The following is a 25,944-nucleotide window of genomic DNA, read 5'->3' as shown; positions in this document are numbered from 1 at the left end:
CACCAGGGCATCTTTATTTTTGGTGTTTCTTTGTTTTTAAGTTTTTTGAGACAGGGTCTTGCTTTGTAGTTCCAGCTGGTGTTGAATTCATTGTGTAGCCAGGCTAGCCTTAAACTTACAGCAATCTTCCTGCCTTAGCCTCTCAAGTACTGAGATTACACACCAGTGTGTGTGTGTGTGTGTGTGTGTGTGTGTGTGTGTTGAACCCAAGCAGCACTGAGCTACATGTTCAGCCTATTTTATTTTGCAACAAGGTCTTGCGAAATTGCCTGGGCTGGCCCCAAACTTTCAGTTCTCTTACCTCAGCCTCCTAGGGGGTTGGGATTACAGGTGAGGGCTGCTATATCTGGCTGTCTGGTTTGGTTTTTGTTTTTTTGAGACAGGATCTCCCTGGACCCCAAGCTGCCCTCAAACTTGCAGCAGCACAGCCTTCCCTGTATTGATTCCATATCTGTACCACCATTCTCTGGGACCAGGGTGCTGTTTGGTGAGGGGAGGGGGTTATTCGGAGATCCCTTTGGGAGCACAGGTGGGCTGTCTTGCACTTGGTTAGAGACAGCCTGAGTTCCAGTGAAATAATTAAGGCCCCTGGGAGTATCCTATGTGCACATCCTCACTTTGTGGAACTAACCTGTAAGCATTGCTTGTCTCCCCTCTAGGTCATTTGGATCATCTTTTACACTGCCATCCACTATGACTGATAGTGGACAGCCCCCCACCTGTTTCCTGTCCAATCCAAAGGACCCTCAGATTACAGCACAGAAAAGTGATTGTTGGGCCATCCCGGCCACACGGAACCTGGAAGACGCGTGTTTCCTGGACCAAGAATTAGAATGTTGAGCATCAGTGTTTTCTACAAGAGCTGTGACCTAAAACTTTTAAAGAACCATCTGCTTTGGGAAAGAACGCATTTGTGAATTTATCCATCACCAACCATTTCTTGGATACCATCATGTAACAGTCATTTGCCAAGTGGAGCTGTCATTTAATTTGGTGCATCTCTGAATCCGGGTGAAACATTAAATTGTTTTCCTCGGTTCTCTGTCCCGTGTACAGTTTTAAAACTGTAATCAGTGGCATTTCAAGTCTTCTGAAAACAGTGTGGCAGTGTGTGTGTGGTCCATAGCACAGTACAAAGACCTGTTTCCTTTGTAGAATGTTTTCAGATACTTGAATAAACAAATCTTTAATGAGAACCTGTTGGTGATGCCTGATAAACCCCTTCCCCCCTCACTTGCAGCCTCTGAGGAGCATCGGAGGAGGTGGCTCCTTTTTCTCTCTGCTCCCTTAGCTGCTGCGGCCGGGCTTCTTCCTCGGTGTGGGCAGCAGGGAAATCGGGGTGCAGTTGGTGTAGGCTGTGCTTGGGTGCGTTGTGCAGAGAGGGCTCGCTACCTCCTCACGCCCGCGCACTGCGTACTGCTCTGCGCTTACCTACAACACGCTGGGCTCAGCCAGTGTTACTCTGAGCCACGTGCAGCAGTGCACACCCATGATCTTCGGCGGCTGAGGCAAGGTCCAAGCCTGAGCTACACGGTGAAGGGGCGGGGTCGCTTTGCACTTGAGCACGAAAAGGCTCGGTTGGGGAGAATGGGTGCGCTTGGTTTTGAATAAGCGGCAGAGTGAAGTGGAGATCTGAAAGCTGGGGCTGTTCAGAGAAGGGGCTTGCGGGGGACATGTGAGGACCTGCATTGTCAGTGCTCCTGCTTGTTTGGGGGTCAGGTGGAGGCCGGAAGCCCAGGATCTGCTGCTGTGATCAGCCCCAGCCCACCTGCTTGCCTCTTCCTTCTGGGCCAGTCTCTCTGAGGTAAGAGTAAGGTGGTGTCCTACAGTGACTTTTCCTCCTCCATGTTAGTGGTGATCACACTGTAAAGAGGACCAGGCAGGGGGCAAAACTGGAGCTGGAATTCCCCAAATCAGGACCTGAACAGACCCCGGGGGAAGTTTACTCTCCTCTTGGAGCCCTGCTCCTGCCTCCAACTGCCCTGCACTCCAGGTAGAAGGTGCAGGCAGGGTCGCGGCCAGGGGAGGAGGTGAGCGACTTCTTAGGCCCAAGACAACGCGGGAGGCCCAGGTGGAAGCCTGGATGCGCCCCTGGCCCAGTTCTCCCCTCACACCAGGCACAGCCTTGCTTCCAGGGTCCCGGGGTTGAGCTAAGTGGGGCTTCTACGTGCCACAGCCTTGGTTCCCCTTTCGACCTCTGCTCCTGACCTTGGCATCATCCAAGGAGCCATCCTCGGTCAGGCTGATGTAGGAGCTAAGGGACTCTCGGAGCCCCTCGCTGAGAAGAGATGCTGCCCCCGTGGCGGGCGCTTCTGAAAACAGGAGGGAGCTGTGGAGTGGGAGTCAGGGAGAAGTTAGACACCTGCCCGCACACAGGTCACTGCTCTCAGGACAGCTCGGAGTTACTCCTGCCAACAGACTTGGGATCCCTGTTCCCTGTCAGATCAAACACCTCCTTGACTCCCCGTGCAGGCTTGTACTCTCCACCCTGCTACTCTGCCTGCCTTAGGGTCCATGTTTGCTTTATCCTCTGTCACCTGTGCCACACCCCGCAGCCCCACTGAGCCGGGCTGGGCTCCAGTCAGAGAGCTCTGGCCCAGGTGTCCGTAAGTATGTTCCCTGTCCTGGGTCCTGATGGTTCTTGGTTCTGCCTCTGATTTTTCCAGGGGTCCCCTCACCTGTCCAGCTCGTTCCAATTCAGAGACGTCCTCTGCACAGTCACAGGTGGGGGTATGTCCTTGACAGGGAGTAGGCTGCTCCTCTGCAGGGCACAGGGCTCCTTGAGGACACAGCAGATGTCATCCGCCAGCTCTGAGGAAGACAAAAGGACTTCTGACGCCTCTGATGCAGCCCCGCTTCTCCCCAGCGCCCCTCCCTGGCAGCTTTCCATCCTTGGCAGGTGGGGGCATGGTCACCGGAGTAGCGGGTCATGGGCCCAAGCTGTTGGGGAGGCTGAGATGCAGTCAGGTCATCAGGTTGAGTTTTGGGAAACTTAATTCACTTGGGGAAACTGATGGAGCTCTGCGCCCTCTGGCTGGGAAAGTTCTTTGGGAAGAAAAGCAAGCTAGGGAATGTCGTGTTTCCATGTAGGATTGCTGATCTCCACTGCACGGAGCAACCTGGCCAGTTTTCCTAAGAGGTCCTTCCTTCTGCCTGACACTGCCCATAGTGAAACCAGAAGGTGATCACACCTTCCAGCATCTGTTACAGGACAGGGCCCAGGAAATGCTAAATCAGAATTAGAGAACTCTGCCTGCTGCTGGGCGCCCTGACCAAGAAGCACTGTGGCAGGTGAGGCACTGGCTGAGTCCGCGCTGGCCTGTCGCTCCTCTGTCAGCATGGGATGAAGACCAGGCTCCCATTTTGTCTCAGCACAGGGACTGGCGTGGAGACAGGGTTGTTCTTCTACATGGATAATCTCCAGCAGGTCAGGTGTCTAAGGGCACAACTGCCTACCCCCCTGGACCCCCTTCCCAGTCTTTCAGGGAGGCAAGAAAGGCCATACCAGAGTAATGGTCCACCAGGTCCTGGAGTGAGGGGAAGGTGAGGCAAGGGGAGATGTACACCCAGCCATTGTCAAGGCGCTGGATCCGGTAGTGTCTGACCCGGTCCCAAGATGCGGGGCGGCTGAGTCGGACTGACAGGGAGTAGCAGCCTGAGGAGGAAGGGATCCAGGAATGGTTCTGAGGCCCTGCTGGGACTCGGCCCCACGCAGGCAGCGGGAAGAAACCCTGTGGCTCAGGCTCTAGAGAACTGTGAAGTCAGAGACAGGACAAAGTCCTGTTGTGCTGTTCATAAATGACATATTCTTAATGTAGATAGGATCTGTGAGGAAGAGAGGGTCTTGTACACACAGCCCTCAGTATAGGGTCGGGACAGACAGGCGGCAGGCGGGTTAGAATGTGCAAATCTGTCAAGCAGGCATCAGCGAGGAGGTAGAGGAATAGGAACTCTCTTACCCTGCTGGTAGAAGGAGAAACTTATACAAGCCACTTTGGAAACAGCTTATGATCTTCCTACCTCAACCTCCCAAGTGTGATCAAAGAACATGTGCCTCGATGCCCTGCTGAAACATTATTTTATTTTTGGTTTTGGTTTTGGTTTTGGTTTTGGTTTTTGGTGGGATTTTTTGGTATTTTGGTGGTTTGTTTTTGTTTTCATTTTGTCTTTTTGAGACAGGGTTTCACTACAGAGTTCAGGCTGGCTTCTAACTCACAGTGATCCTCCTGCCTCAGTCTCCTGAGTATTGGGATTACAGACATGCACCCTGGCTGATCCTATTTAAAAACAGCTCAGGCTACATTCTGTGTTACATAGGGTTACCTGTATGCCAAGGCTATGGAGAGAAGCGTCTGAGTGATAGACACAGTAAAGCATGCAAAGGGCTTTAAAGGAATGGCTACTATACAATTTCTTGATCTGACCAGTGAGTACATGGACATTAGATTTATTATTAGTCTCCCTTTTTAAAAATTTGTTTGCTTTTTTGAGACAAGGTATTATGGTTTGTGTCTGGATGTCCCCCCAAAGCCTCATGTGGTCATGTGGGGTGGGCCTTCCAAAGGTGCTAGAATCTAGAGTTTGTGATTGGCTCATTGCCTAGTGCTGGGATTGGCCTTGTGAATGCTGAGCCTGCCCTGGGGCAGGTATCCTGCATACAGTATAAGGGAGGGGAAAAGGCTTGCTCCTCCCTTTTGCCCCTTCTGCTCTTGTTGTTTTTGCTGTCTTCCATTGCCATGAACCGTTGCACTCTGCCATGTGCCACCCTGCTTTGGAGCCAGCTGATTATAGACTGAAACCTCTACAAACTGTAAGCTAAATAAACCTTTCCTTCCTTGATGTTTGGCTTTGGGTATTTTGTCTCAACAATGAAAGAAAGAAACCAAGACACAAGGTCTCACTATGTAGTTCAGCCTGACCTTGAACTCACTATGTAGCCCGAGCTGACTTGAACTTGTGGTGATTATCCTGCCTCAGCCTCCTAAGTGCTGGGATTACAGGCATGCACCACCATGCCTGCTGCGTGCCTGGTCTAGATTTCTTTTCTTAATAAACTTTACTGAGGTATAATTTCTTTTCTTGCTGCCCCCCACCCCCTGAGTGCTAGAGATTGAAACCAGGGCCTTACACATGCCAAGGACATGGTCCACTACTAAGCTATACCCCTAGCCTCTGAGGTATAATTTCTATATGCATATACTTAAAGTGTGCAGTTTGACAGACTTCAATAAAAAATTTGATTTTTAAGAATCAAAAAGAACTGGCTAAGGGCAGGGGTGTGTAGCTCAGTGGTAGAGCACTTGTCTAGCATGCACAAGGCCCTGGATTCAAAAACAACAACTACCTGTAATCCTAGCACTCAGGAGGCTGAGGCAGGAGGATTACTGTGAGTTTAAGTCAGTCTGGGCTGCATAGTGAGACCCTGTCTCAAAAAAAAACAAAAATAAATAAAAATAAATTTTAAAAAATGCTCACTTCAGTAACACATATACTAAAAAATAAATGAAAAAACAAAAAGCTCAAGACAGACTTCATTTCTTCTTTCCTGAGCTACAATCCCTAGCTAGGATTCATTTTTAAGCCAGCATAGGAAGAGGGTGTGAAGTGAAATAACAATAACAAATTATCAAACTGGATTTTAAAAACCAAAACCTAAGGATATGATGAACACACTTCAAATATTAAAACAGGCTAAAAGTAAAAAGATGGAAAAAGATATATCATGTAAACTATCATAGGAAATTTGGAGTAGCTATATCAATATCAGACAAAGTAGAATCCAAGACCAAGACTATTATCAGAGACAGTGGTGCACGCCTGTAATCTCAGCACGTGGGAGGCTGGGGCAGGATGATTGACTTCTAGGCCAGCCTGAATTACAAAGTGAGACTGCCTCAAAAAAAAACAACCAAACAAAAAATATACATGAAGGAGAACTGACAGAACTGACCAGAGAAATGAGACACCCATAATCGGAGACTTTAGATCTCCCCATAGTAACTGACACACAAATAACCAGTGGAGCCAGAGAAGACTTGAACAAAGCAATCACAATCAGCCAGTTTGACTGAACTAACATAAAGCCCTGCACCCAACAACATTCCCTTCCAGGTGCACATGGGATACTCATGATAAACTGTAGTTTGGGTCACAAAAACAAAAACTTAAAAGGACAGAAATAATTACAAGTGTGTTCTTCGACCTCAGCAGAAATAAATTAGGAATTAATAACAAAAAGCTGACGAGGAAGCCGGGCATGGTGGTGCACGCCTGTGGCCCCAGTGAGAGAGGAGACCACCTCCTGCGGTGAAACTGAGCAATCATGGGTTCACTGTGCAGCTAAGCTCCCCAGGGAAACTGATGTAGCTAAGCTCCCCAAGGAGACTGATGACCGTGACCCTGGCTGTGTATGGGCACAGCTATGAGGCAATGTCAGCAAAACACAACAGACTTGGAAGTCTCCACAGAACTTCCCACTCCCCTTCACCACTGTTCAAGCCCCAGATGAACTCCCTGCCCCCTTTGGTAACTGTTCCTTACCTTTAATCATTGCTTCCACGTCTGTAACTTTGCTTTGTGCTAATTTCCAATGAAATATTGCCCCACAGAATAGAAACAATAGAAAAACAGGGGGAACAGGGCTTTGTTCTCCACTCTCAAGGGGACATGAGTCCCTTGGAGAGATGCTAGCAATAAACTGCTCTTTGTTCCTAAAACTCCAGGTCTGTCAGGGATCCCGTGGAGTCTCCTGCTTCACCAGCACTTGGGAGGCTGAGGCAGGAGGATTGCTGAGAGTTTGAGGCCAGCCTGGGCTAATAGCAAGTTCAGTGCCAACCTGAACTACATATCAAGAGACCCAGTCTCAAAAAATAAAAAAAAAAGCTGAGTGGGCTGGAGCCTCGGTGGTAGAATGCATGTTGCGTGTACAAGGCCATGGGTTCGATACATGACACACACACAAAATTGTGGGTTGGGGTTGTCAGAATCAGTGCTTAGACATACCTGGACAGCTTTAAGTGCTTACATTACTTAGAGGAGAAATATAAAATTGTCTCCACTTAAGAAGGAAATGAAGAAATAAATGATATAGGAAATAGAAAATAATCAATGGAACCAAATGTCAATTCTTCTTTTTTTTTTTATTTTTTTGAGACAGAGTCTCACTGTGTAGTTCAGCCTGGTCTTCAACTCCCTGTGTAGCCCAGGCTAGCCTCAAACTCACCATAATTCTACCTCAGCCTCTCAAGTGCTGGGATTGCAGGTGTGCATCACCACACCCCATCAAATGCCAATTCTTTGAAAAGATCAATAATCAATTAGGCACACCTATAATCCCAAGAGCCTGGGAGGCCGAGGCAGGAGTATTCCAAATTCAAGCCCAGTTTGGACAATTTAGCAATTTAGTGAGATCCTAAGACCTATCCCCTGTTCCTTTTTCTCAAAAAAAGAGAGGAAGGAAGGAAGGAAGGAAGGAAGGAAGGAAGGAAGGAAGGAAGGAAGGAAGGGAAAGACAGAAAGACAGAGAGAAAGAAAGAGAGAAAGAGAGAGAGAGAAAGAAAGAGACAGAGAGAGAAAGAAAGAAAGAAAGAAAGAAAGAAAGAAAGAAAGAAAGAAAGAAAGAAAGAAAGAAAGGAAGGAAGAAAAAGTAACCAGAGCCAGGCATGGTGGTGCACACTTGTAATCCCAACAATCATGAGATTGAGGCAGGAGAAATGTCTTGAGTTCAAGGACAGCCTGGGCTGGTGAGTTTGAGGACAGCCTGGACTACACAGCAAGAACCTGTCTCAAAAAACAAAACAAAACAGAACTGGAGCTGTACCTCAGTGTGAAGGCTCTGTGGTTCAATCCCTAATACTAAAAAAGAAAAAAAAAGAGACAAAAATATTTATGAACTCCATAAACTAGAATCACTCACAGAAGTCCTTCACAAGCTGGGCATACCTGCACCTGTAATCCCAGCTACTTGGTTTGTTGGGGGTTCGGGGGTTTGTTTGTTTTGTTTTGTTTTGGTCCCAGGAATCAAACTCAGGGCCTTGCACTTGCCAGGCTAGTGCTTGTGCTGCTGAGCTATATCCCCGGTACAGTTTGTTTGTTGTTTTTGTTTTTGTTTTTTGGATTTTATTTTCCAGTACCAGGAATCGAACTCATGACCTTGCACTTGCCAGGCAGGCACTGTGCCGCTGAGCTAAATCCCCAGCCCCCAGTTTGTTTGTTTCTGAGACAGGGTCTCACTATGTCATTCAGTCTGCCCTTGAACCACTATGTACCCCAGGGTGGTCTTGAACTCATGGCAATCCTGCAATTACAAATGTGCACCGCCACACCGAGCAATCCCAGCTACTTGGGAGTCTGAGGCATGAGGACTACAAGTTCAAGGCCAGCATGGGCAATTTAGTGACACCCTGTCTCAAAACTAAAAAAAAGGAGTGGGGATGTAGCTTAAGTGCTTCCTGGTTTGAATCTCTAATAGCCAAAAAAATTTTTTTAGAAAGCATGGCTTCTAAGATAAAAATGTGGGGACAGTCCAAGCGCCAATAATACAAGTTACATAACAAATTCATAATTTTACAATTCTTCAGATCAGATGTCTACAGTGGGTCTCACTGAACTGAGAAGGTGTTGGCCAGGCTGGTGCCCAGCGGAGAACTCACCCCTTCCTCCTCCCCAGTTCCTAGAAGCCCCCGCATCTGCCAGCTAACGGCCCCTTCTTCCACCTTCAAAGCCACTGACATGTTCCAGTCCCCAGCTCGGATGCCCCACCTTCCTCTTGCAGGGACCCTTGCGATTATACGGGGTACATCTGGATAATTCCAGATAATCTCCACCTCAGAATCCTTAACCTGGGCTGAGGTACAGCTCAGTGGTTGAGCACTTGCCTAAAATGTACTAAGTCCCAAGTTCAGTCCCCAGCACCCAAAATGGGTGTGTTATTTAAAAATCCTTAACTAGGGAGGGAGCAAAAAATAAAATAAAAATCCTTAACTGTATGCAAATTCTCTTTTTCAATGTAAGGTAATACATTCACGTGTTCTGGGGATTAGGGTTTGTGCATTTTGGGGGAGGCCATCATTCTGCCTACTGCAGAAGGTTACTTCCTCTTGGTACAGAGCTTCTGTGAGAAGTCTATATCACACTTAATGGAAAACACTGAGTATTTTCCTTATAAGAATGGGAATAAATCAGGTGTGGTGGCACACACTTGTAATCCCAGCACTCAGGAGGCTGAGGCAGGAGGAGCAATGTGAGTTTGAGGCCAGCCTGGACTACACAGTAAGTTCAAAGCCAGCTTGAACCACATAGTGAGACCCTGTCTCAAAAATTAAAAAAAAAAAAAGAATGAGAACAAAGTAATAATGTTCTTACCACTTCTACTCAGTGTTCTATTAGAAGTCCTAGTGAGTGCAGTAAGAAAAATAAAAGGTATATGGATTGGAAAATAATTATTAAAGTCATCAATTTACAGGTAGGATGATCATATATGCACAAAATCCTAAGGATTTATTTATGTACCTACAAAAAAAAAGACACTAGGACTAAAAAGTGAATTTAACAAGGAGATCTAAAGTTATTGTCCTGGGGCTGGGGATTTAGCTCAGTGGCACAGCACCTGCTCAGCAAGTGCAAGGTCGTGAGTTCGATTCTGGGTACCGGAAAAAATAAATAAATAAAGTTACTGTCCTTTGGAAAGTGGAGAGCAGAGATGTGCTTCTTCTGTTGCCTGATCCTTGAGCTCTGGGCCGTTACGAGGGGCCCTTCCTAACCACCACATGGTTTACCCCACTCGGGCAGCGTGGCTGTGCTGCCTTAGCCCGCGGACACTGCTCAGGCAGTGTCATTTTAACCAGTCCATTCTTGAACTGAATAAATCGCTAAAACCGTCGTTTTTAGGAAAAACTGTTATTCTTATGTTTCCTGTTATATGACCTTGTAAAAGTTAACCCAACAACATGCAAGTTTGGCTCATCCTGCCTTGAAATTATTGGATTGCACAGGTTAAGCTGTGCTGTAACCCTGAAAAAGCCCTGCGATTGAGTGAAGGCTGGGGATCTGAGAACAGGCCCAGAAGGCTAACCAACCCAGCTGGACCCGCTGCCAAGACCTCACATCCTCTGCCTGCTCCTCAGGCACCTGATCCCGGCCACTGTCCCCACAGTTCTTAGAACCAGAAAGGGAAGCTACACGGAGGATCCAGCTGGCGGGCTCAGATTAGGAGGCCAAGCCTGCCAACCTCACTATGGGGCATCTCACCAAGGCCACCGGTGCCTGGCCTTGGCCTTCCCTGCCTCTCAGGAACCCTGCTGATCTTTCCTGCAGCATCCAGGCAGTCCCAGATGCCTACTGCTCCCCTGTTCCAAGAAATCTGCTGTACAGCTCAGGCTGCCTGGCTTCAAATCCCACACAAAGCCACACACTGCAAGGCCCCTGCGGCCCACGCTGCTAGTTACATCTGTGAGGCACAGCATCCGACACGCCGGTCTGTTCCTTTACCTGTACGGGGGGATAACGATGGTCCTGGTCCTACCAGGTCACCACGAGGATTCATGTTGTGCAGCAGGGAACACATTTGGCACACTGGCACGTCGCCAGCTCCCAGTACCCATGATCTAGTCTCTGGTTCTTTGGTTACGCTGTTCCTTTTATGTGGAACGTCCTTCCATAACTCCTGGTGTCCACCTGCGCGCCCGCTTGCGTGTGTGTGTGTGTGTGTGTGTGTGTGTGTGTGTGTGGTACTGAGGAGCAGAGCCAGGGGCATTGAACTACATCCCCATCTCTTTTTTATTTTTTATTTTTTTTCTTTCTTTTTTCTTTTTATTTTTTGCCTTTTTGAGACAGGGTCTCGCTATGCAGTTCAGGCTGGCCTTGAACTCACTTTGTAGCCCAGGCTGGCCTCAAACTCACAGCAATCCTCCTGCCTCAGCCTCCCGAGTGCTGGGATTACAGGGGTGCGGCATCATGCCCAGCTTTCTTTTTTATTTTGTGACAAGGTCTTGTTAAATTGCTCCAGCTGGTCTCAAACTTATGATCCTCCTGCCTCAGCGTCCTGGTAACTGGGATGGGCAGGCACTGCAGCGCCTAGCATGCCTGCCTGCCTTCTAAGACTCAATTCTACTCTGACAACTCCTTCTAGAATGCCTTTTCTGCTTAGAAGATACCTCAGCTTTAGGCTTGCCAGCCATAAATGCCATCTCCTATCTCCAACCTCAGCCCCCACACAATCATGAGCCTCCCGAGGGGTGGTTCTGATTTACCCTCCACCATTCTCCCAGCAGAGCAAACAGTGTCACTCAGTCCCAACCCCACAGGCACCCTGCATGCTTCCTCTCTGGCACACCTCACATTCGACCCTCTGCCCTGCAGAGGCAGTCAGAAAGCCCTAGGTCTACATTCAGAACACACCTGGAATCTGGCCACGTTCACTGAGGGGGAGGTTCCCACAACTTCCCGCTTCTCCTTACCCACTGCAGGTCCTCTCTGTAGAGGTGGTGGGGTCAGGTCAACCTTCCCTATCCCATTTAAAATCACTCTAAAGTCCTTACCCAGCCAGGCGCAGTGGTGACACCTATAATCCCAGCACTCAGGAGGCTGAGGCAGGAGGATCACTGCTAGTTCAAGGCCAGCCTGGGCTACATAGTGAGTTCTAGGTCAGCCTGTACTACATAATGAGACCCTGTCTCAAAACAAAACAATAAACAAAATAAAATACAATAAAGTAAAATACAATAAAAAAATAATAAAGTCCTCGCTCGTGACAGGCCTACATGATTTACTCCTCCTTGGATCTGCCCCAGGCCCACAGGCTGCCTGCTGATGCACCTTCTGGAGGCCTTCATGTGCACACATAGCCCTCCTGTATCCTCTTAGCAACACTGCTGTAGGGGCTCCTCAGGGCACTTGTCATTGTGGACACTTTCTGATTTTTTTGTTCACTGTCCACCTGGCCAACCAGATTGTGGCAGGGATCTGGCTTTTTATATTGCCAGATCTCTGCTATGTAAAACAGTGCCTGCCAAGCTGGTTATGGTGGATGGGCAGGCCTGTTGTCCCACCACTTAGGAAGCTGAGGCAGGAAGACTACATAGCAAGGCCCTATCTAAATAAAATAAAATAGTGCCTGACAGAATCAACACTATGTATTTGGTTTTTTGGTACTGGGAATTGAACTCAGGATCTTATGCTTGCCAGGCAGGCAGAGCTGTGACTATCAGCAATTTTTGGGTTTTTCTGAGACAGGGAGGGTCTCACCACGCAGTTCAGGCTAATCTTGAACTCACTATGTAGCCCAGGTTGACCTCAAACTTGTGGTGATCCTCCTGCCTCAGTCTCCTGAGTGCCAGGATTACAGGTGTGCGCCCCTAAGTCTGGCTCTCTTTGCTTTAAGCAAGAAGTTTAAGGGTTAAGGAGGTAACTTAGTAGAGCACTTAGTTAGCAGTGTGAAGCCCTGAGTTCAAGCCCTAGTACTGAGGGGAGTTTACTACAGCTACAGAGGAAGTCTTTTTAAGATGCTATAGGAGTTGAGAGCAAAGAATAACAAACACTCTGGGGAGATGACAGTGGGCCCAGTCCTGAAGGATGAGTGAGCATCTGCCTGGGGGAGAGATGGAGGACAAAGTTTTCCAGGCTGAGGGAGGACTGCGTGTCAGAGGGCAGCAGTGGGCAGAACAAGATGTGTTCATGGAGCACCTCGCAGGCACAGTGAAAGCCATGGCAGGAAGCTAGGCCTACAGGAAGACCCACAGGAAAAAGGCAGAGTACAGTACAAGGTCCCAGATTCTAGAAAGCTCCAGCAGGTCTCTACAATGTCATGTTCAGTGCTTCTGGGATTAGTAGTACAACAAAGCCAGGAGGAGGTGTGAGGAGGTGGATTAGGGACTGGGTGTGGGAAGCAGGCCTAGTAGGACTCTCCGAACTTTCTCTTTGGAGGCCTCTGAGAAGCGGCCCCCAGGCCCTTCTGACTGTAGCCTGAGGACAGGAGCCTGACAGGGAGAAGATGCTCAGGAAGGGTTTCCCACCGCCAGATGGTCAGAACTATCACCTCGGTGGCAGGAACCTTGTGTGCTCATCAATCTCCCGTACAGTGCCCAGTACAGAATAGACACACAGGACGGTAGGAAAGCAAGGGGGTAATGCTGCTGGGACCTGTCCCTAACCCTGGCACTGGCTTCTGGAGCAGGTTCTGTGACCTCCATAAAGTCTGGAAGCACCCATCACAAACCAAGGCGTTAGGCTCAACTTGAGCCTGGCCATGGCTTTCCCAGGCCTAGAAAATGACCAGGTAGGACAGAAGGAGTCTGGGAAGACAGAGCACCTCTCCCACCTTTAGGCCTGGCCTGACTGGTGTTCTTAAGATCCAGGCTTTTCTCCTTGGTCTACACACAGACTCCAAACCCAGAGCACATCTGAACCGGGGACTCAAAAAGCTGATCCTGATACTCGTCCCATTACACACACACCATGAGACGACATGCACCCTGTAAGACATCGTCCCCACCACCACCACCATTTGCTTCAGTGCTGGGGATGGAACCCGGGGCCTTGTACGTGCTAAGCACATGTGCTACTGAGCTATACCCTTAGACTAACATCATCTCCTATTACTTTATTTGGGGTTCTCTAGATTAGAACTGTGTTTTCAAACTTAGGAGAACAGAAGAACCATCTAGAAAGCTTGTAAAGGAAGCTGGCCTCTGTCCCCAACAGCCTGATTCAGTAGGTCTGTGGTGAGTCCCAAGAGCTGGTATTGGCAACAAGCACCCCGATTCCTGTACACTCAAATACGAGAACCACCGTTCTGTGACGTCACTTGGGCCTCTAGAGCTTTGGTGTTAAGCTTTCTTTTGACCACAAACCACAGAATAAAGTTTTACGCTGTGGCCCAGGACATACCTATAAATATCTGAAACAAAACTTTCAAGTAGCATTTGCCCTGACCCCCATCTTACACCAGAGTTTCTGCTCTACCTCACTACAAGCACAGATGGCAGCCTTGACTCTGGGTGTATATGAGATGGATTTTAGATTCCAGTGCCCAGGGTGCATTCCTGACCAATTAAATCAGAGAGCCGAGAGTGGGGTACAGGCACCCGCAGTTTCTAAGTGTCTCCTAGGTGATTCCAGTGTGCAGCTGAGGTCTAGACCAGCAATTCTCAAAAGAAGTCCCCAGGCCAGCAGCATGGGCATCACCTGAGAATGTGATAGAAAGGCACCAGGCCCCACCTACTGAACCAGCAACACTGGACATCTGGCCCCAGGGGTCTCTATTGTTTGTTTCTTTTTTTTGTTTTTTGGTCTTTTTGAGACAGGGTGTCACTCTGCAGTTCAGGCTGATCTTGAACTCACTTTGTAACCCAGGCTGGCCTCAAACTCACAGTGATCCTCCTGCCTCAGCCTCCCAGAGTGCTGGGATTATAGGCATGCACCACTGCACCCAGCTGTTTCTTTTTTGAGACAGGTTCTTACCATGTATTTGGGCAGGCCTTGAATTCACTCTATAGTCCACGCTGGCCTTGAACTCTTGGCAATCCTTCTGCATCAGCTTCCCAAATGCTAGGATTACAGGTGTGCACCCTCATGCCTGGCTGTTGTCTTTATTTTTACAAGTCTAGATGACTCTGATGCACACCTAGATTGAGAACCACAGGGAACTAAACTGAACTGAATGTATTTCTTGACCATGCTGGGTCATAGCCTACAGTTTAACGTTTCCACTGGGCAGTACCACCACACACCTGGCAAGAATGTGTTAAACACCGCTCAAAAGGAAGCCTCTAGGGGGAGACTACATTCAGCACCAGGGAAATATCTACCTTTCCTAGAGAACTGGCATGTGTCTTCCCCTTTTAAAAAGAGGGGCTGGGGATTTAGCTCAGCGGCAAAGCGCCTGCCTGGCAAGCGCAAGGTCGTGAGTTCGGTTCCTGGTACCGGAGAAAAACCAAAAAATAAAAAAAATAAAAAAAAAAAAGAGATACATTCTGATCTGTCCCCTTTTGGTGTTAGCCATGGGGACCTTAATCCCAGAAATTATGTGGATCCTTAAAATCATTTAAATTTTTTTTTGTTTTGTTTTTTTTGGGGGGATAATATCTTGCTATGTATTTCACTTTGTAGCTCAGGCTTGCCTTGAACTCATGGCAATTCTCCTGCCTCAGCCTCCTGAGTGCTGGGATTACAGGTGTGCACCACCACACCCAGCTTCCCCTTGTGCATGTGTCTTCCTTGGAAAAGGGCACAGTGGGAACAAGGGCCGGTCACTAGACTCAGGGCTAAGCCAGGCCAGAGGAGGGGTGGGGTGAGCCATCTGAGCACTGACTACTTCCTGTGGCTTCTCCAGCTAGCTGGTCGGTGTGCAGGGCCCCTGTCCCAGTCAGTATCGCTGCTGTGGTTTCCTGTTTGCAGCTGCTGCACGGGGGCCAGCGCCCCTTCTCCCGGCCGACAGATACACGGGCCTCTGTGACAGCAGAGGTGCCAGGGCTGTCTGGAAATGAGCAGGAAGGGCTGGGGAGAGGTCCATTCTGGTTGCTCCAAAGGGAAGGGGAAGCGGGGCAAAATGAGGCTGGATGGGGTAAGGCAGGGGGCCTAGGTGGAGAGCTGAGGACCCTGCCAGTTCAGCACAGTGAGCCCACTTTAGGGCAGGCACAGGAGATCCGCCTTCTGTCCTCGGTGCCTCTTCCCTAAGCCGGTGCTGTTTGAAATTCCCCCATTACTCCCCTCTGAGGTCTGTCTTAGGGAGCAAGATGAACATTTTGCCAAGAGCTCAGGATCCTGTTATAGCGCAGGGAGGAAGGAATCCTTGGTTAGGGTAGGGGAATGCTGCCAATCTAAGACCAGTTGCCCAAGTGTTGAATAGGCCTGGATCCCTGCTGTAGGCCATTCATTCCCACTTTTATTACGTGTTTTGTGGTACTGGGAATTGAGCCCAGGGCTTTACACACACTAGGCAAGTGCTCTGTCACTTAGCTACACCCCAAGCCCAACTCCCCGCTTTTAGAAATGTAGATTATTACGCTATTGTTGATGGGCTGTCCTGGAAGCAACATGGCGGTCAAAGGCCACCCAGGCTGGCTCCAAGGCTAGGTACCCTGGCCTTCTTCACATCTGCCCTCCCTACCCCTACCTGCAAGTCATACCACATTTGGCTCCTGGCATCTGGGGCACAAGCACTGGCATGATACCAAGTCTCCAATGGAGCTGTTTCCCAAAGTGTGTGCCATGAAACACTGGCTTCCAGTGACCTGGGGGCTCCTCGAGCGAGACTCATGTCCACCTGACTCCCTTGGGGAGAGGAAGGCTGGCACATACAGCAGGCTCTCTCCCTCTCTGAAGCGTCCCCACACGGCTGGAGCTTGAGAAGCATTTGCTGAGAGAATGAATGTGGGGGCCTAGTCCTAGGTGCTGTATGGTGAAAAGTTCCTGTGTTCAAAAGCATTTCGGAAATGCTCACTTAGACGAAGGCAAAACCCTCAGAAGTCCTGAGAGAACACAGATTGTAACTTCCAGTGTCACAAAGATTTTAGTATCAGAGGATACAATTCTCAGTGCCCCCCAAACCGTCCATTCCTTCCCCTCCGTCTCTAAGCAGGTGGCCCACAAAGCACAGTCACTGTCCTGCTGCAGTGCGAACCTATCTCTGCCGAGCACCAGCTCCCACCACCTCGGGGAGAAACTGCAAGCTCCCTGCCTGGTATCCCGGACCTGGACAACGGTGCTGCTGCTCCTCCTAACCGGTCCTGCAAAGGCAGCTCACTCCCCACGCCAGAACCACCGCACCTCGCAGCCTGTGCTGCTGCGCAAAGCCTCCTTCACTACCCCCCAGTCAGCTGCCTTGCTCCTTCCATTATGGCCTGTCCCCAGCTCCCCCTCCCTGAGCCTCACGGGATCCCATAGTAATCTTGGCTTGGGGCTGGGGATTTAGCTCACGGCACAGCGCCCGCCTGGCAAGCGCAAGGTCGTGAGTTCAGTTCCCGGTACTGGAAAAAAAACAAAAAAGAAAGAAAAAAAAAGAAATCTTGGCTTACTGAGTAACAAGGAGTAAGGGACAGCCTGCTCTCTGTGGCTGCTAGGCTGAGGCCATGAGAAGAAGGCCTGGGCTGGGGCTCGGCTCACCCACCTCTCCGGCTCTGGCTCTCCCGGATGAGGAAGGCCCCTCCAGAGTTTCCAGGCAGCAGCAGCAGTTCCTCTGCCTTCTCCCGGCTCAGGCCCTCGTACAGCCACCTGGAGGAGCAATGCAAAGGGACAGGGTTGGCCTGGGGGCAAGGTGGGACTTTACTAGAACCCCTGCCTTGCTATGTGTGGCCTTGACAAAGCCCTCCCTCCCTTGCTGTCTACACCCTAAAGAGCAGGCCCCTCCGCTCTGGGGCTCTAAGAACCCAGGAGGATGACCTCATGGGGTCAGACTGTTTTCTGCCTGAGACCTCATTCCCAAGGGGCCTTCAGAGCGATCCCAGCCTTTCCTAGCTCTGCTCAGCCTCCCCAACACCTCTGTCCACCCACCTTTTCAAGCCTTCACTTTTCCAACAACTGCTCCTCTGTTTTCTTCGCTAAAGATACTACACAGACTGTACCTGTCTCCCACATGTCCCGCTCAGAGTTCTCCACCAGCTCCCAGCCACCCTCCAAACTCAGACCAGGACATCTCCTTTGTGTGCAGGGGACAATCTGTGCTAGAAATGGTTGTTATCTGCTTCTCTGAAGGGCAGGGTGAGGCCTGATTCTCCTTAACCCCCAGCTTTGCCCAGTGCTAGGCAAAGCATAATGGAGAATGCTTGGGAGGACAGCAGACAGGAAGGTCCAAAATGCTGGCCGTGGGTGGGCACTCACCCGTGGGAGATTTTGGCCACATGCACGCTGGGAACTCTGTACTCTCTGCCTGAGATTTGTGACAGCACGGTCCACCAGTCTCCATCCCTGGAGAGAGAAAGCAGAAGGGCACCTCCTTCAAAAGAGTCAAGGCCCTGGGAACTGCGCCCTTGGAGTTCACAAGGATTCCCTCAGGCTGGAACCTGCAATCACCTGTTTCCCAGGCTTCCTTGCTCCGGGTTCCTCCTGGCCAAGGGGTGCAGATGGCAAGGGTCAGGGGCCTAATCCCACTTCCTCTCCCTGTAGCTGTGACCCACCAGGGGGTCACAGTCCTGTGAGTGCTTCCACAAATGCCTTGTGCTTTTCTGCTGAGACCCCTTCCTGCCAGTGCACCTTAAGACAGGGTCAGGAGTGTTCAGGATGTATGGCCGTGGACCCATCAGTGCACCTTCAGATGCCCCGCACTTACTCAGAGATGATGCTCAGTGGTTCTCCCAGTCTCAGAGACAGCTCAGCCTGCCCGCCTGCCGGGAAACTGCCCAGGGCCACTGCTGTGGCCTTACACCTCTCTAGATGAAGGGACAGAGACAGTCACCCTCTCGGCCAGCCTTGGCTGCGGATGTGAAGTCTTGTGCCGTCCTTCCCTCTTCTCCCACAGGGATCTTGGAGGGAGGCCGCCCTGGAGTTGGAAGCTCTTCCAGCAGGCTCTGCAGAGCCCAGGACACCCAGACAGCTTGTGGGATCCCTGTGGAAGCCTCAAGCTCATGTGGCAAGAAGAATGGAAGTCTTATTGGGGTCACTTTCCAGTAGTGGTGGGACGAAAGGGCCTGGAAGGGCCCCTTCCCCTCCTGAAAGTCCTGGCTATGACCCCTTTTTATGCAGAACTTTTCACAGAGTTTTTTTGCGGGGGGTTTCTTTTGCTTTTTTTTTGGAGACAGGATCTCGCTTTGTGGTCCAGGCTGGCCTCAAACTCACAGCAATCCTCCTGCGTCGCCTCCCAAGTGCTGGGGTTACAGGTGCGTGCCACCATTCCCGGCCTTCACAGAGGCTTTGAGGAAGGGGTTCTGCGGTGTGGAGACTTAAAACCTATAGCTTGGGGGCTACAGCTCAGTGGTAGTGGGTTTTCCCAGGATATGGGAGGCCTTGAGTTCAATCTTTAGCAAAATAAATAAAAAACAAATACAACAAATAAAATAAAAGCAAAAACAAAAACAAAAAACCTATGGCTCTGAGCAGGGATCAGTTTGGACATGAACTCAGTTTCTGAGTGTTAATGGGGTTGTAGTAGCTCGGAAGGCTGCGGAAGGAGGCCCGGAAAGGTGAACAGCTGGCCCTGGGAAACCCCACCTGAGCACGCGCTGTTGGGACAGGGGAGAGGAAGACCCTGGAGGCTGGAAATGACCTCAGCTAATGTGCTCCCCTCAGTCCTGGCCTGGGGTTTCTCCTTATGCCTCATGGGGGGTTTCCTTTCTAGGCTCCTAGAGGGGCCTGTGACACCATGGGTTTTGTAACTCTAGAGCATTGTGCAAGGGGCAGAGTGGCGTTCCCATGGCCTCTATCCAGGACAGTGGGTGGAGGTCTGTGCTGCCCCTGTAGAAGGCTCTCGTTCTAGTCCTGGCCCAGAGCAGATGTCCCCAGTGTGTGGTCCATCAAGGGCCCACCCTTCACCTTGCCATCTCTCGCTGAAGGACCTGCATGTCAGTCCCTGCCTCGGGCCTTGGGCATCTTACCCAGCCCTCACCACCACCCCAGGTAGTTGTCTCTAGTCACCCCTGCTGGGTACTGTGGTCCTGAGGCCCTGACGGGGCAGTCAGTGTGGGAAGCAAGGGCACTGAGAGAGACTAGGGCCCGAGCCACACGGAGCAGTCCTGAGGACATGGTGATTGTGTGACCCAGTTCTGGGGTGGGGATCAGGTGGCCAGCAGGTCTGGCAGCACAGGACTCGCCTCCCCACCTACCTCCGAAATCAGCCTGCCCAGACCCACAAGTCGTCCCTCTACCCGTAGGGCCCTCTGGGCTGAAACCTGCCTTCAGTGGCTGCTGAATACCACTTCACCCACACCCCATCCTCTCTCTCCTTCCTTCTGATCTTTTTCAGAAGGATTCCTAAAAGAGAGACTGGTTAGCACGGGAATGCATTACATTACCAGCAGCAGTCAAGGTTAGTGAGAAAAGTTTATGTATCTCCCAGGGGCTCCCACTGACAGACAAGGACCCAGGGTTGGGTGGAGGCTGGAGGGTCTTCGCTGTGGGTGGACATGCGAAGAGTGAGACTGAGTCAGGAAAAGAACCCTGTTCCCACACATCGCCTGGACATGCGCAGAGACGCCTGGACGTGCACTGGGGGTGTGTCTCAGAGCCCAGGTGCTCTCCTTCTCCAAGCCCTCTTTGCGGTCTAAGGCCAGGCCCACCACACAAGGAAATGCCTGGTGCTTGAATAAACGATGCAAGTCTTGCCAAGGTCACTTCCTGATAATGGAGGAAGAAAGAGGCCTGGAAAGGCCCCTTGCCCTCCTGAAAGTCCTGGCCTTGCACCCCTAGAGGCAAGTCTCCCTGAGTGGTTCCCACTGACTGGCTCATCTTCACCCTTCATGGAACGCCTGCCTGACTCCCCCTTTTGCATTCTCCGAGTCCCTTTAAACACACTGTCACCACAGCTAACACACTGGCGTTGGTTGCTGGCTTATACCTGTCTGTGGGGCTTGAGAGTCCCTGAAGGCAGGGACCGTGCCTGTTTTATCTACTGCTGTGTCCCCAGGTCCTATGACATGACCCGGAACAGGGTAGAGCCTCAGTAGGCTGAAGCTGGCCTCAAGGTGAAGGACAGCTGGCTCCTGGACAGGGTTGCCCCACACTCATCCTCCTGCCGAGCCAAGGCAGATCTGCCCGGGGAGGCCACCTTCTGCAGCGCTGGGCCTGACTCAGAGCAGCCTCAGGACCGCTGGCTCTGCCGGATTCAGAGGAAACCAAGGTGGAGGTCTGTGTGGTTTCCCAGGCTCTTCTTGCAGGGGCTCTCAGCGCAGGTGTGGTGGCTGCAGGAGCCAGCTGCTTCCTCTACAGGTGGCAACAGGGCCCAGGGTACCAAGGGTCCTGGGAGAAACTGGTATTAGGGAAATATGGGGCTCGGGCACAGGAAAAGGTGGGGACACCTGCTTCTGCAGGAGAATATTCAGGTTGGGGACAGCTCCTGCCCAGACCCATACACCCAGACATCTTGGCAGCACAGTCTGTAGTGCAGTTGTTTTGGTTTTTTTGGTACCAGGAATCGAACTCACAACCTTGTGCTTGCCAGGCAGGCACTTGTGCCACGGAGCTATATCCCCAGCCCCTGTAGTGCAGGTTAATTGCCCACATCCTCGTCCCAGAAGTGCTGCTTGGCTTAGAGGGATCTTGTTATCTAGGATGTTATGGTCATCATGGCCTAGCCACAGAACCCAGATAATATTTGGTCAAACACCAGTTTAGATATCATGAACTTGTCATTTTAGATGAGGTTAACTCTTAAATTTGTAGCTTGAAGAAGGCAAGAAGGCCTTATCCTTATCCTATGAGAAGACTGAGGTGCTTTGAGGAAGAGGGAACTCTGCAGGTTGTCACTGGACCCACACAATGGTGACTCAGCCCCAGGGACCCAGCCTCCTGGCAGACTTCAGACCAATGAGCCCCACACTCAGAAGAGCCAATTTCTTACAATAAACCAACTCCCCTGGTGTCCTACTGGTTCTATATCTATGAAGAATCCCAATGCATTAGCCAAATCCTGAATCAAGATGTAATTTGAGGGGCTAGGGATTTAGCTCAGCGGCAAAAGCGCCTGCCTCGCAAGCATAAGGTCGTGAGTTCAGTTCCCGGTACCGGAGAAAAACAAAAACAAACAAACAAAATGTAATTTGAAAAAAGATTTTCTGGACTATTTTTGTTTGTTTGTTTGTTTTTTCCCCGGTCTTTTTGAGACAAGGTTTCACTATGCAGTTCAGGGTGGCCTATTGCGTTCTCGCCAAGGTAAGAACAAGGAATTTTTTTTTTTGAGACAAGGTCTCACTGTGTAGTCCAGGCTGGCCTCAAACTCGTGGCAATCCTCTGCCTCAGCCTCCTGAGTGCTGGGATTATAGGCGTGTGCCACCAAACCTGGGAAACTGAGATTTTTAGTTGGGACTATCTTAGAAAACCATGGTTAAAGGCTCAGCACATGCACTGCTTTTCACTGTTGTTGTTGTTGTTGTTTCCACCATTAAGAAAGCCTTAAACTAACTGTGGTGGTGCATACCTGTAACACCAACACTCAGGAGGCTGAGGCAGGAGGATAGCATGTTGACCTCCTGTGTCAAAAAATCAAACCAAAATAAAAATAAAAGAGGGGCCTGGTTTAAATCCAGGAGGACTTTCTGCGGTGGTGGAAATGTTCTACAATTCTGTGCTTTCCAATATATACAATACATAGCTATATCTGGCTACTGAACATTTGAAATGGGGTGGTGTGACTGAGGAAGTGGGTTTTTGTTGTTTTGTTTTTTTGTTTTTGTGGTGCTGGGTATTAAACCCCGGGTTTTGCACACATGAGGAAAATTACCACTGAGCTACAACTCTAGCCCTTCCTATTTTCTCCTCTACCTGGCTGGCTAATATTCTTCTACTAACATAAACTCTTCAGGAGCAGGGATCCTGCCTGCATGGCTCACTGGGAAGGATCTGACATACCTCAGGGACTCACTGATCCTGGTCAGGGAAGGGTGAACACTGGTACCTGCAGCCTTGTGGGGAGGACCTACCTGCTTGCAAGGGCCCAGGTCCCTGGCCTGGGACACAGGGGCCCACGCTTGGGCTTGGCAGTGTTTTCCTTCTGCTGGGCAGACTTCCCATCATTCCTCAGCAGAACTCTCAGAAGCACATTGCCGAGAGGAATCTGAAAGAGAAGCTGGCATGAGGACAGAGCCTGTGCTTTCTAGTCTGGCCCCAGACACCTGTCACTCTTCAGCTTGGCCCGAATGCCTCAATGACCCCTTCCCTTAGGACCAGCCTTCTGCCCCTGCGAACTGGACACTGATACTGTTTTTTCTTCATCTTTTTCTTTGTGCGTGTGGTATAAGGGATTGAACACACGGCCTTGGCACAGAGCTACATCCCCAGCCCTTTTTATTTTTTATTTTGAGACAGGATCTCACTGTGCAGCTCAGGCTGGGCTCGAACTTGTGATCTCCCTGCCTCAGCCTTTCAAACTGCTGGGCTTAGAGGCGTGTGCCACTGCATCCCATCTTTCCTATGTTGCTCGATTCTTTGTTTCTGGGTCTTTGCCAGTGTACCATCCATGGGCTGGTCCTGCCCACCCCACCCCACCCCACCCCAGGAAGTTTTTCTTGAATCTTCTGCCTTTTCTGATCCTCCCTTAAATTCCTGTGGCCCACTTAACCATTTCTCTGACCTGAGGTCTTTATTTTATTTTAAAATTTTTATTTGCATTAGTACATGCTCACAGTAAACAAAGATTATATTCATCTTGGGGAGTCGGCACACGTATATAACGTAACACACCCTCCTTTCTACTTCCCCTTGCCCCTACCCCTGGGCTCCCCTTTCCCCACTGGGTAGCAGGGGACCAGGCCAGGAGAGGAGCTCACTCCGGACACACCTAGGGTCAGAGGTGAGCGAGAGGGAGGGAGGAGGTGTGGGCCTGGTGTCACCACAAGCAGAGCTGACCTGGAACAGTTATCGCTGTCTCGGGCAGAGTGAGGCTGGTGGGAGGCTGCACCACATGGTGATGATTGCAAGGCTCTGGGGCCCGGCTGCTGGGTCAGTTCCCCTCTGGGCGCCTCTTCCCCTGGTGCATATCTTGGAGGAAATGCCCCAAGAAAGGCTGCCAGCCTGGGCCCACATTTCCTTTCCCTTGCTGCTCGTCTCTTCTCCGTGGCTCCCCCCTCGAGGAGCCTCCCCTTCCGCTGTCCCTGTTGCCTCCCTTCCCATGGTAATCATGTCCTCGTTTATTCCAGTTCTCTTAGTCTGCCATCAGCCAGGGCCCAGCAGCCCTTTCTGTGGTACTGAGGGAAGCGCCACAGAAGGCCCTCACACTCAGCGACAAGTGGGCAGGAGGCCCTTAGCGCTTTCACAGGGGCTTGTCGGCAGAGTGATCTCAAGCCCCAGGTTTCTAAATGGTGCTGTGTTTTTCTTTTGTCTTTTTTTTTTTTTTTTTTTTTCCGGGAATCAAACTTGCACTTGCCAGGCAGGCATTTGTGCCACTGAGCTATATCCCCGGCCCCAGTGCTGGTTTTTTCAAACACTCTATCAGTGTGGCGGGTGGCGGGTGAGATCTGTACTTCTCACATGGCTTCACTCTCTTCAGTGGGCTTCCACTTGGCTGGCGTTTATGGAGCTCTGCTGTGTGCCAGGCACCCGCTATGGAAGGGGGCCTGGGGAGAACTCAGACCGGTGTGGTGACACGTGGCCGACACAGTGGCTCCTTCCCTGCCTTTGAGCCCCGTACTGCCTGACTGATACTTGCCATGTCCATCAGTTTCATGTGGTGACTTCCACAGCCTCCTAGAGGCCGGGACACCTCTCTCTGTGTCAGGCCCCTGCCCTCTCTGTCCTCCAGGCCCCGTCGTCGTCACTGGGAAGAACAGTACCTGTTTGCTGCTGCTCTCCACGGGGAGTTCGATATTCCCGGGGACAGGGGCTCTTTTACATGAAATAGGGCTGTCACTCAAAAACTAGTTGTTGACAGCCACTTCCAGCTCGGCCTTTTCTACGTCCGGCAGCCTTGGTCTGTGAGCTGGTGCCGCCGCTCTTGTGGGCACCCCGGCTTGGGCTGTCAACAGTTGCCGTGTCCCTGCCTGTCCTTGTGTACAAGGCACAGACCAAACTCCTCGTTTTCCATCTGCCTTGGGCGATCAGCTTAGCTCCAGCCCAGGCAAAGCCTGTGAACTTTCTGAGCCCCACCTGTGAACTGGGGAGCGCATTACGGACTTCACAGGGTTGTGGGGAGAATTCAAGAAGCCTGATACACAGCAGGTGTCAATAGGCTGTTTCCTTTCTCCTTGGGCGAAACCACAGTCATCAACTGCGGCAAACTCAGGGACGCAGGTGGGGCAGGGCGGCGGCCAGGGAGAAAGGGGAGCTGAGCTCACGCGGGTGCCTCCCTAGGACTCTGTGGCTTTCTCCACCGGTAAGGTGACGGCCAGGAAGCCTCCGGGGCAACGTGGAGACCAGGCAGCTGCAGGGCAGGCCTAGCGGGAACCGTAAGGCTGCAACACTTACAAGAAAACCTGATCATTAACCACACTCGTATCTGATCAATTTACTACGTGCTAGGCACTTTCTAGGGGACCTGGACAAGTGGGTGGTAGGAAAGAGTTAGCAAAAAGCAGCTGAGATCAGCACACCACCCAGAATGACACTTTTCCCCTTTTTTGCGGTGCTGGTGCTTTTCCACTGAGCTACATTCCCAGCTCTGTTCATTCATCATTTTTTTATTTTTTCATTTTAAAGAGGAAAAAAATAAAACAAATTAATTGTCCCTACAATATGAGCACAAACCTTTCTTCCCACGTTCATTTAATTTGAGAGTGTCTCACTGTGTAGCCCAACTGGCCTCAGCTTCCTGAGTAGCTAGGATTCTATGCTTGTGCCACTGTGCTGGGCTCGACTCTTATTTTTTTTCTTTCTTTTTTTAACTATCTCAGTTGAATCCCATTTCAGAGCCAAGGCCCAAGGCCCCCAAGGAGCTTGTGCTGAGCAGGGACTATGACCTGCTCTTCTGTGAAGGTCATTTCCAGTGTTTAGGTAAGAGCGGAGCTAAAAGGATTGAGCTAAAAGGAGGCCTCTCTCTTTTTCTATTTGTTTATTGGAGGTGGAAACTACCCACGGCCCCACTGAGCAACACTTGCGGCCACCTTTCCCTCTTTCAACTGACGCTCTCACCCTTTTGAAAGAAGGACAGACTACAGCTGGCAGTGTCATCAGAGACGATACTATAACCAGTAAATAAAGCCCACAGCCATCCTCGGGGGCGGGGGGGACCACTCCTCACCTCTCCCAAGCCCCTCAGAAAACAGAAGCAAGTGGACTTACCGGTCTCTTGTCATCAGAGGCTCGGGGACGACACTCAGCTAAAACGCACGGCTCAGCTGGACGCGTTAGGGCCTTCTGGATGATCTTCAG

General features: G+C 50.6%; 2 protein-coding genes across 3 annotated transcripts in view; one reads left to right on the top strand and one right to left on the bottom strand.

The window, feature by feature from the left end:
- LOC102022094 (chromosome unknown open reading frame, human C20orf24) overlaps nucleotides 1-1,196 on the top strand; it is a 14,186-nt gene extending 12,990 nt beyond the window's left edge. Inside the window, exon 4 of the mRNA XM_005384737.2 lies at nucleotides 660-1,196. Within this exon, the coding sequence (XP_005384794.1) occupies nucleotides 660-701 (42 nt within the window). The 3' untranslated portion in view covers nucleotides 702-1,196. The remainder of the gene's footprint in view (nucleotides 1-659) is intronic.
- Nucleotides 659-25,944, bottom strand: Sla2 (Src-like-adaptor 2). Of its 2 annotated transcripts, XM_005384739.2 has the most exons (9): nucleotides 25,855-25,944; nucleotides 22,563-22,696; nucleotides 18,263-18,362; nucleotides 17,815-17,901; nucleotides 17,105-17,208; nucleotides 3,506-3,655; nucleotides 2,679-2,811; nucleotides 2,209-2,329; nucleotides 659-1,863 (listed from the first exon to the last, which is right to left on the bottom strand). In XM_005384739.2, exons 2-9 carry the CDS (start codon nucleotides 22,654-22,656, stop codon nucleotides 1,849-1,851), a joined length of 804 nt encoding a protein of 267 aa, XP_005384796.1. In that variant the 5' UTR covers nucleotides 22,657-22,696; nucleotides 25,855-25,944; the 3' UTR covers nucleotides 659-1,848. The 2 variants fall into 2 exon arrangements, with proteins under 2 accessions (XP_005384796.1, XP_005384795.1); XM_005384738.2 differs by having other exon boundaries at nucleotides 659-2,329.

Source organism: Chinchilla lanigera, unplaced genomic scaffold (assembly GCF_000276665.1).
Source record: "Chinchilla lanigera isolate Chin_1 unplaced genomic scaffold, ChiLan1.0 scaffold00021, whole genome shotgun sequence".
Lineage (NCBI taxonomy): Eukaryota > Metazoa > Chordata > Mammalia > Rodentia > Chinchillidae > Chinchilla > Chinchilla lanigera.
The sequence above is the reverse complement of the archived record's forward strand: the minus strand, read 5'-3'. Positions and strand labels throughout refer to the sequence as shown.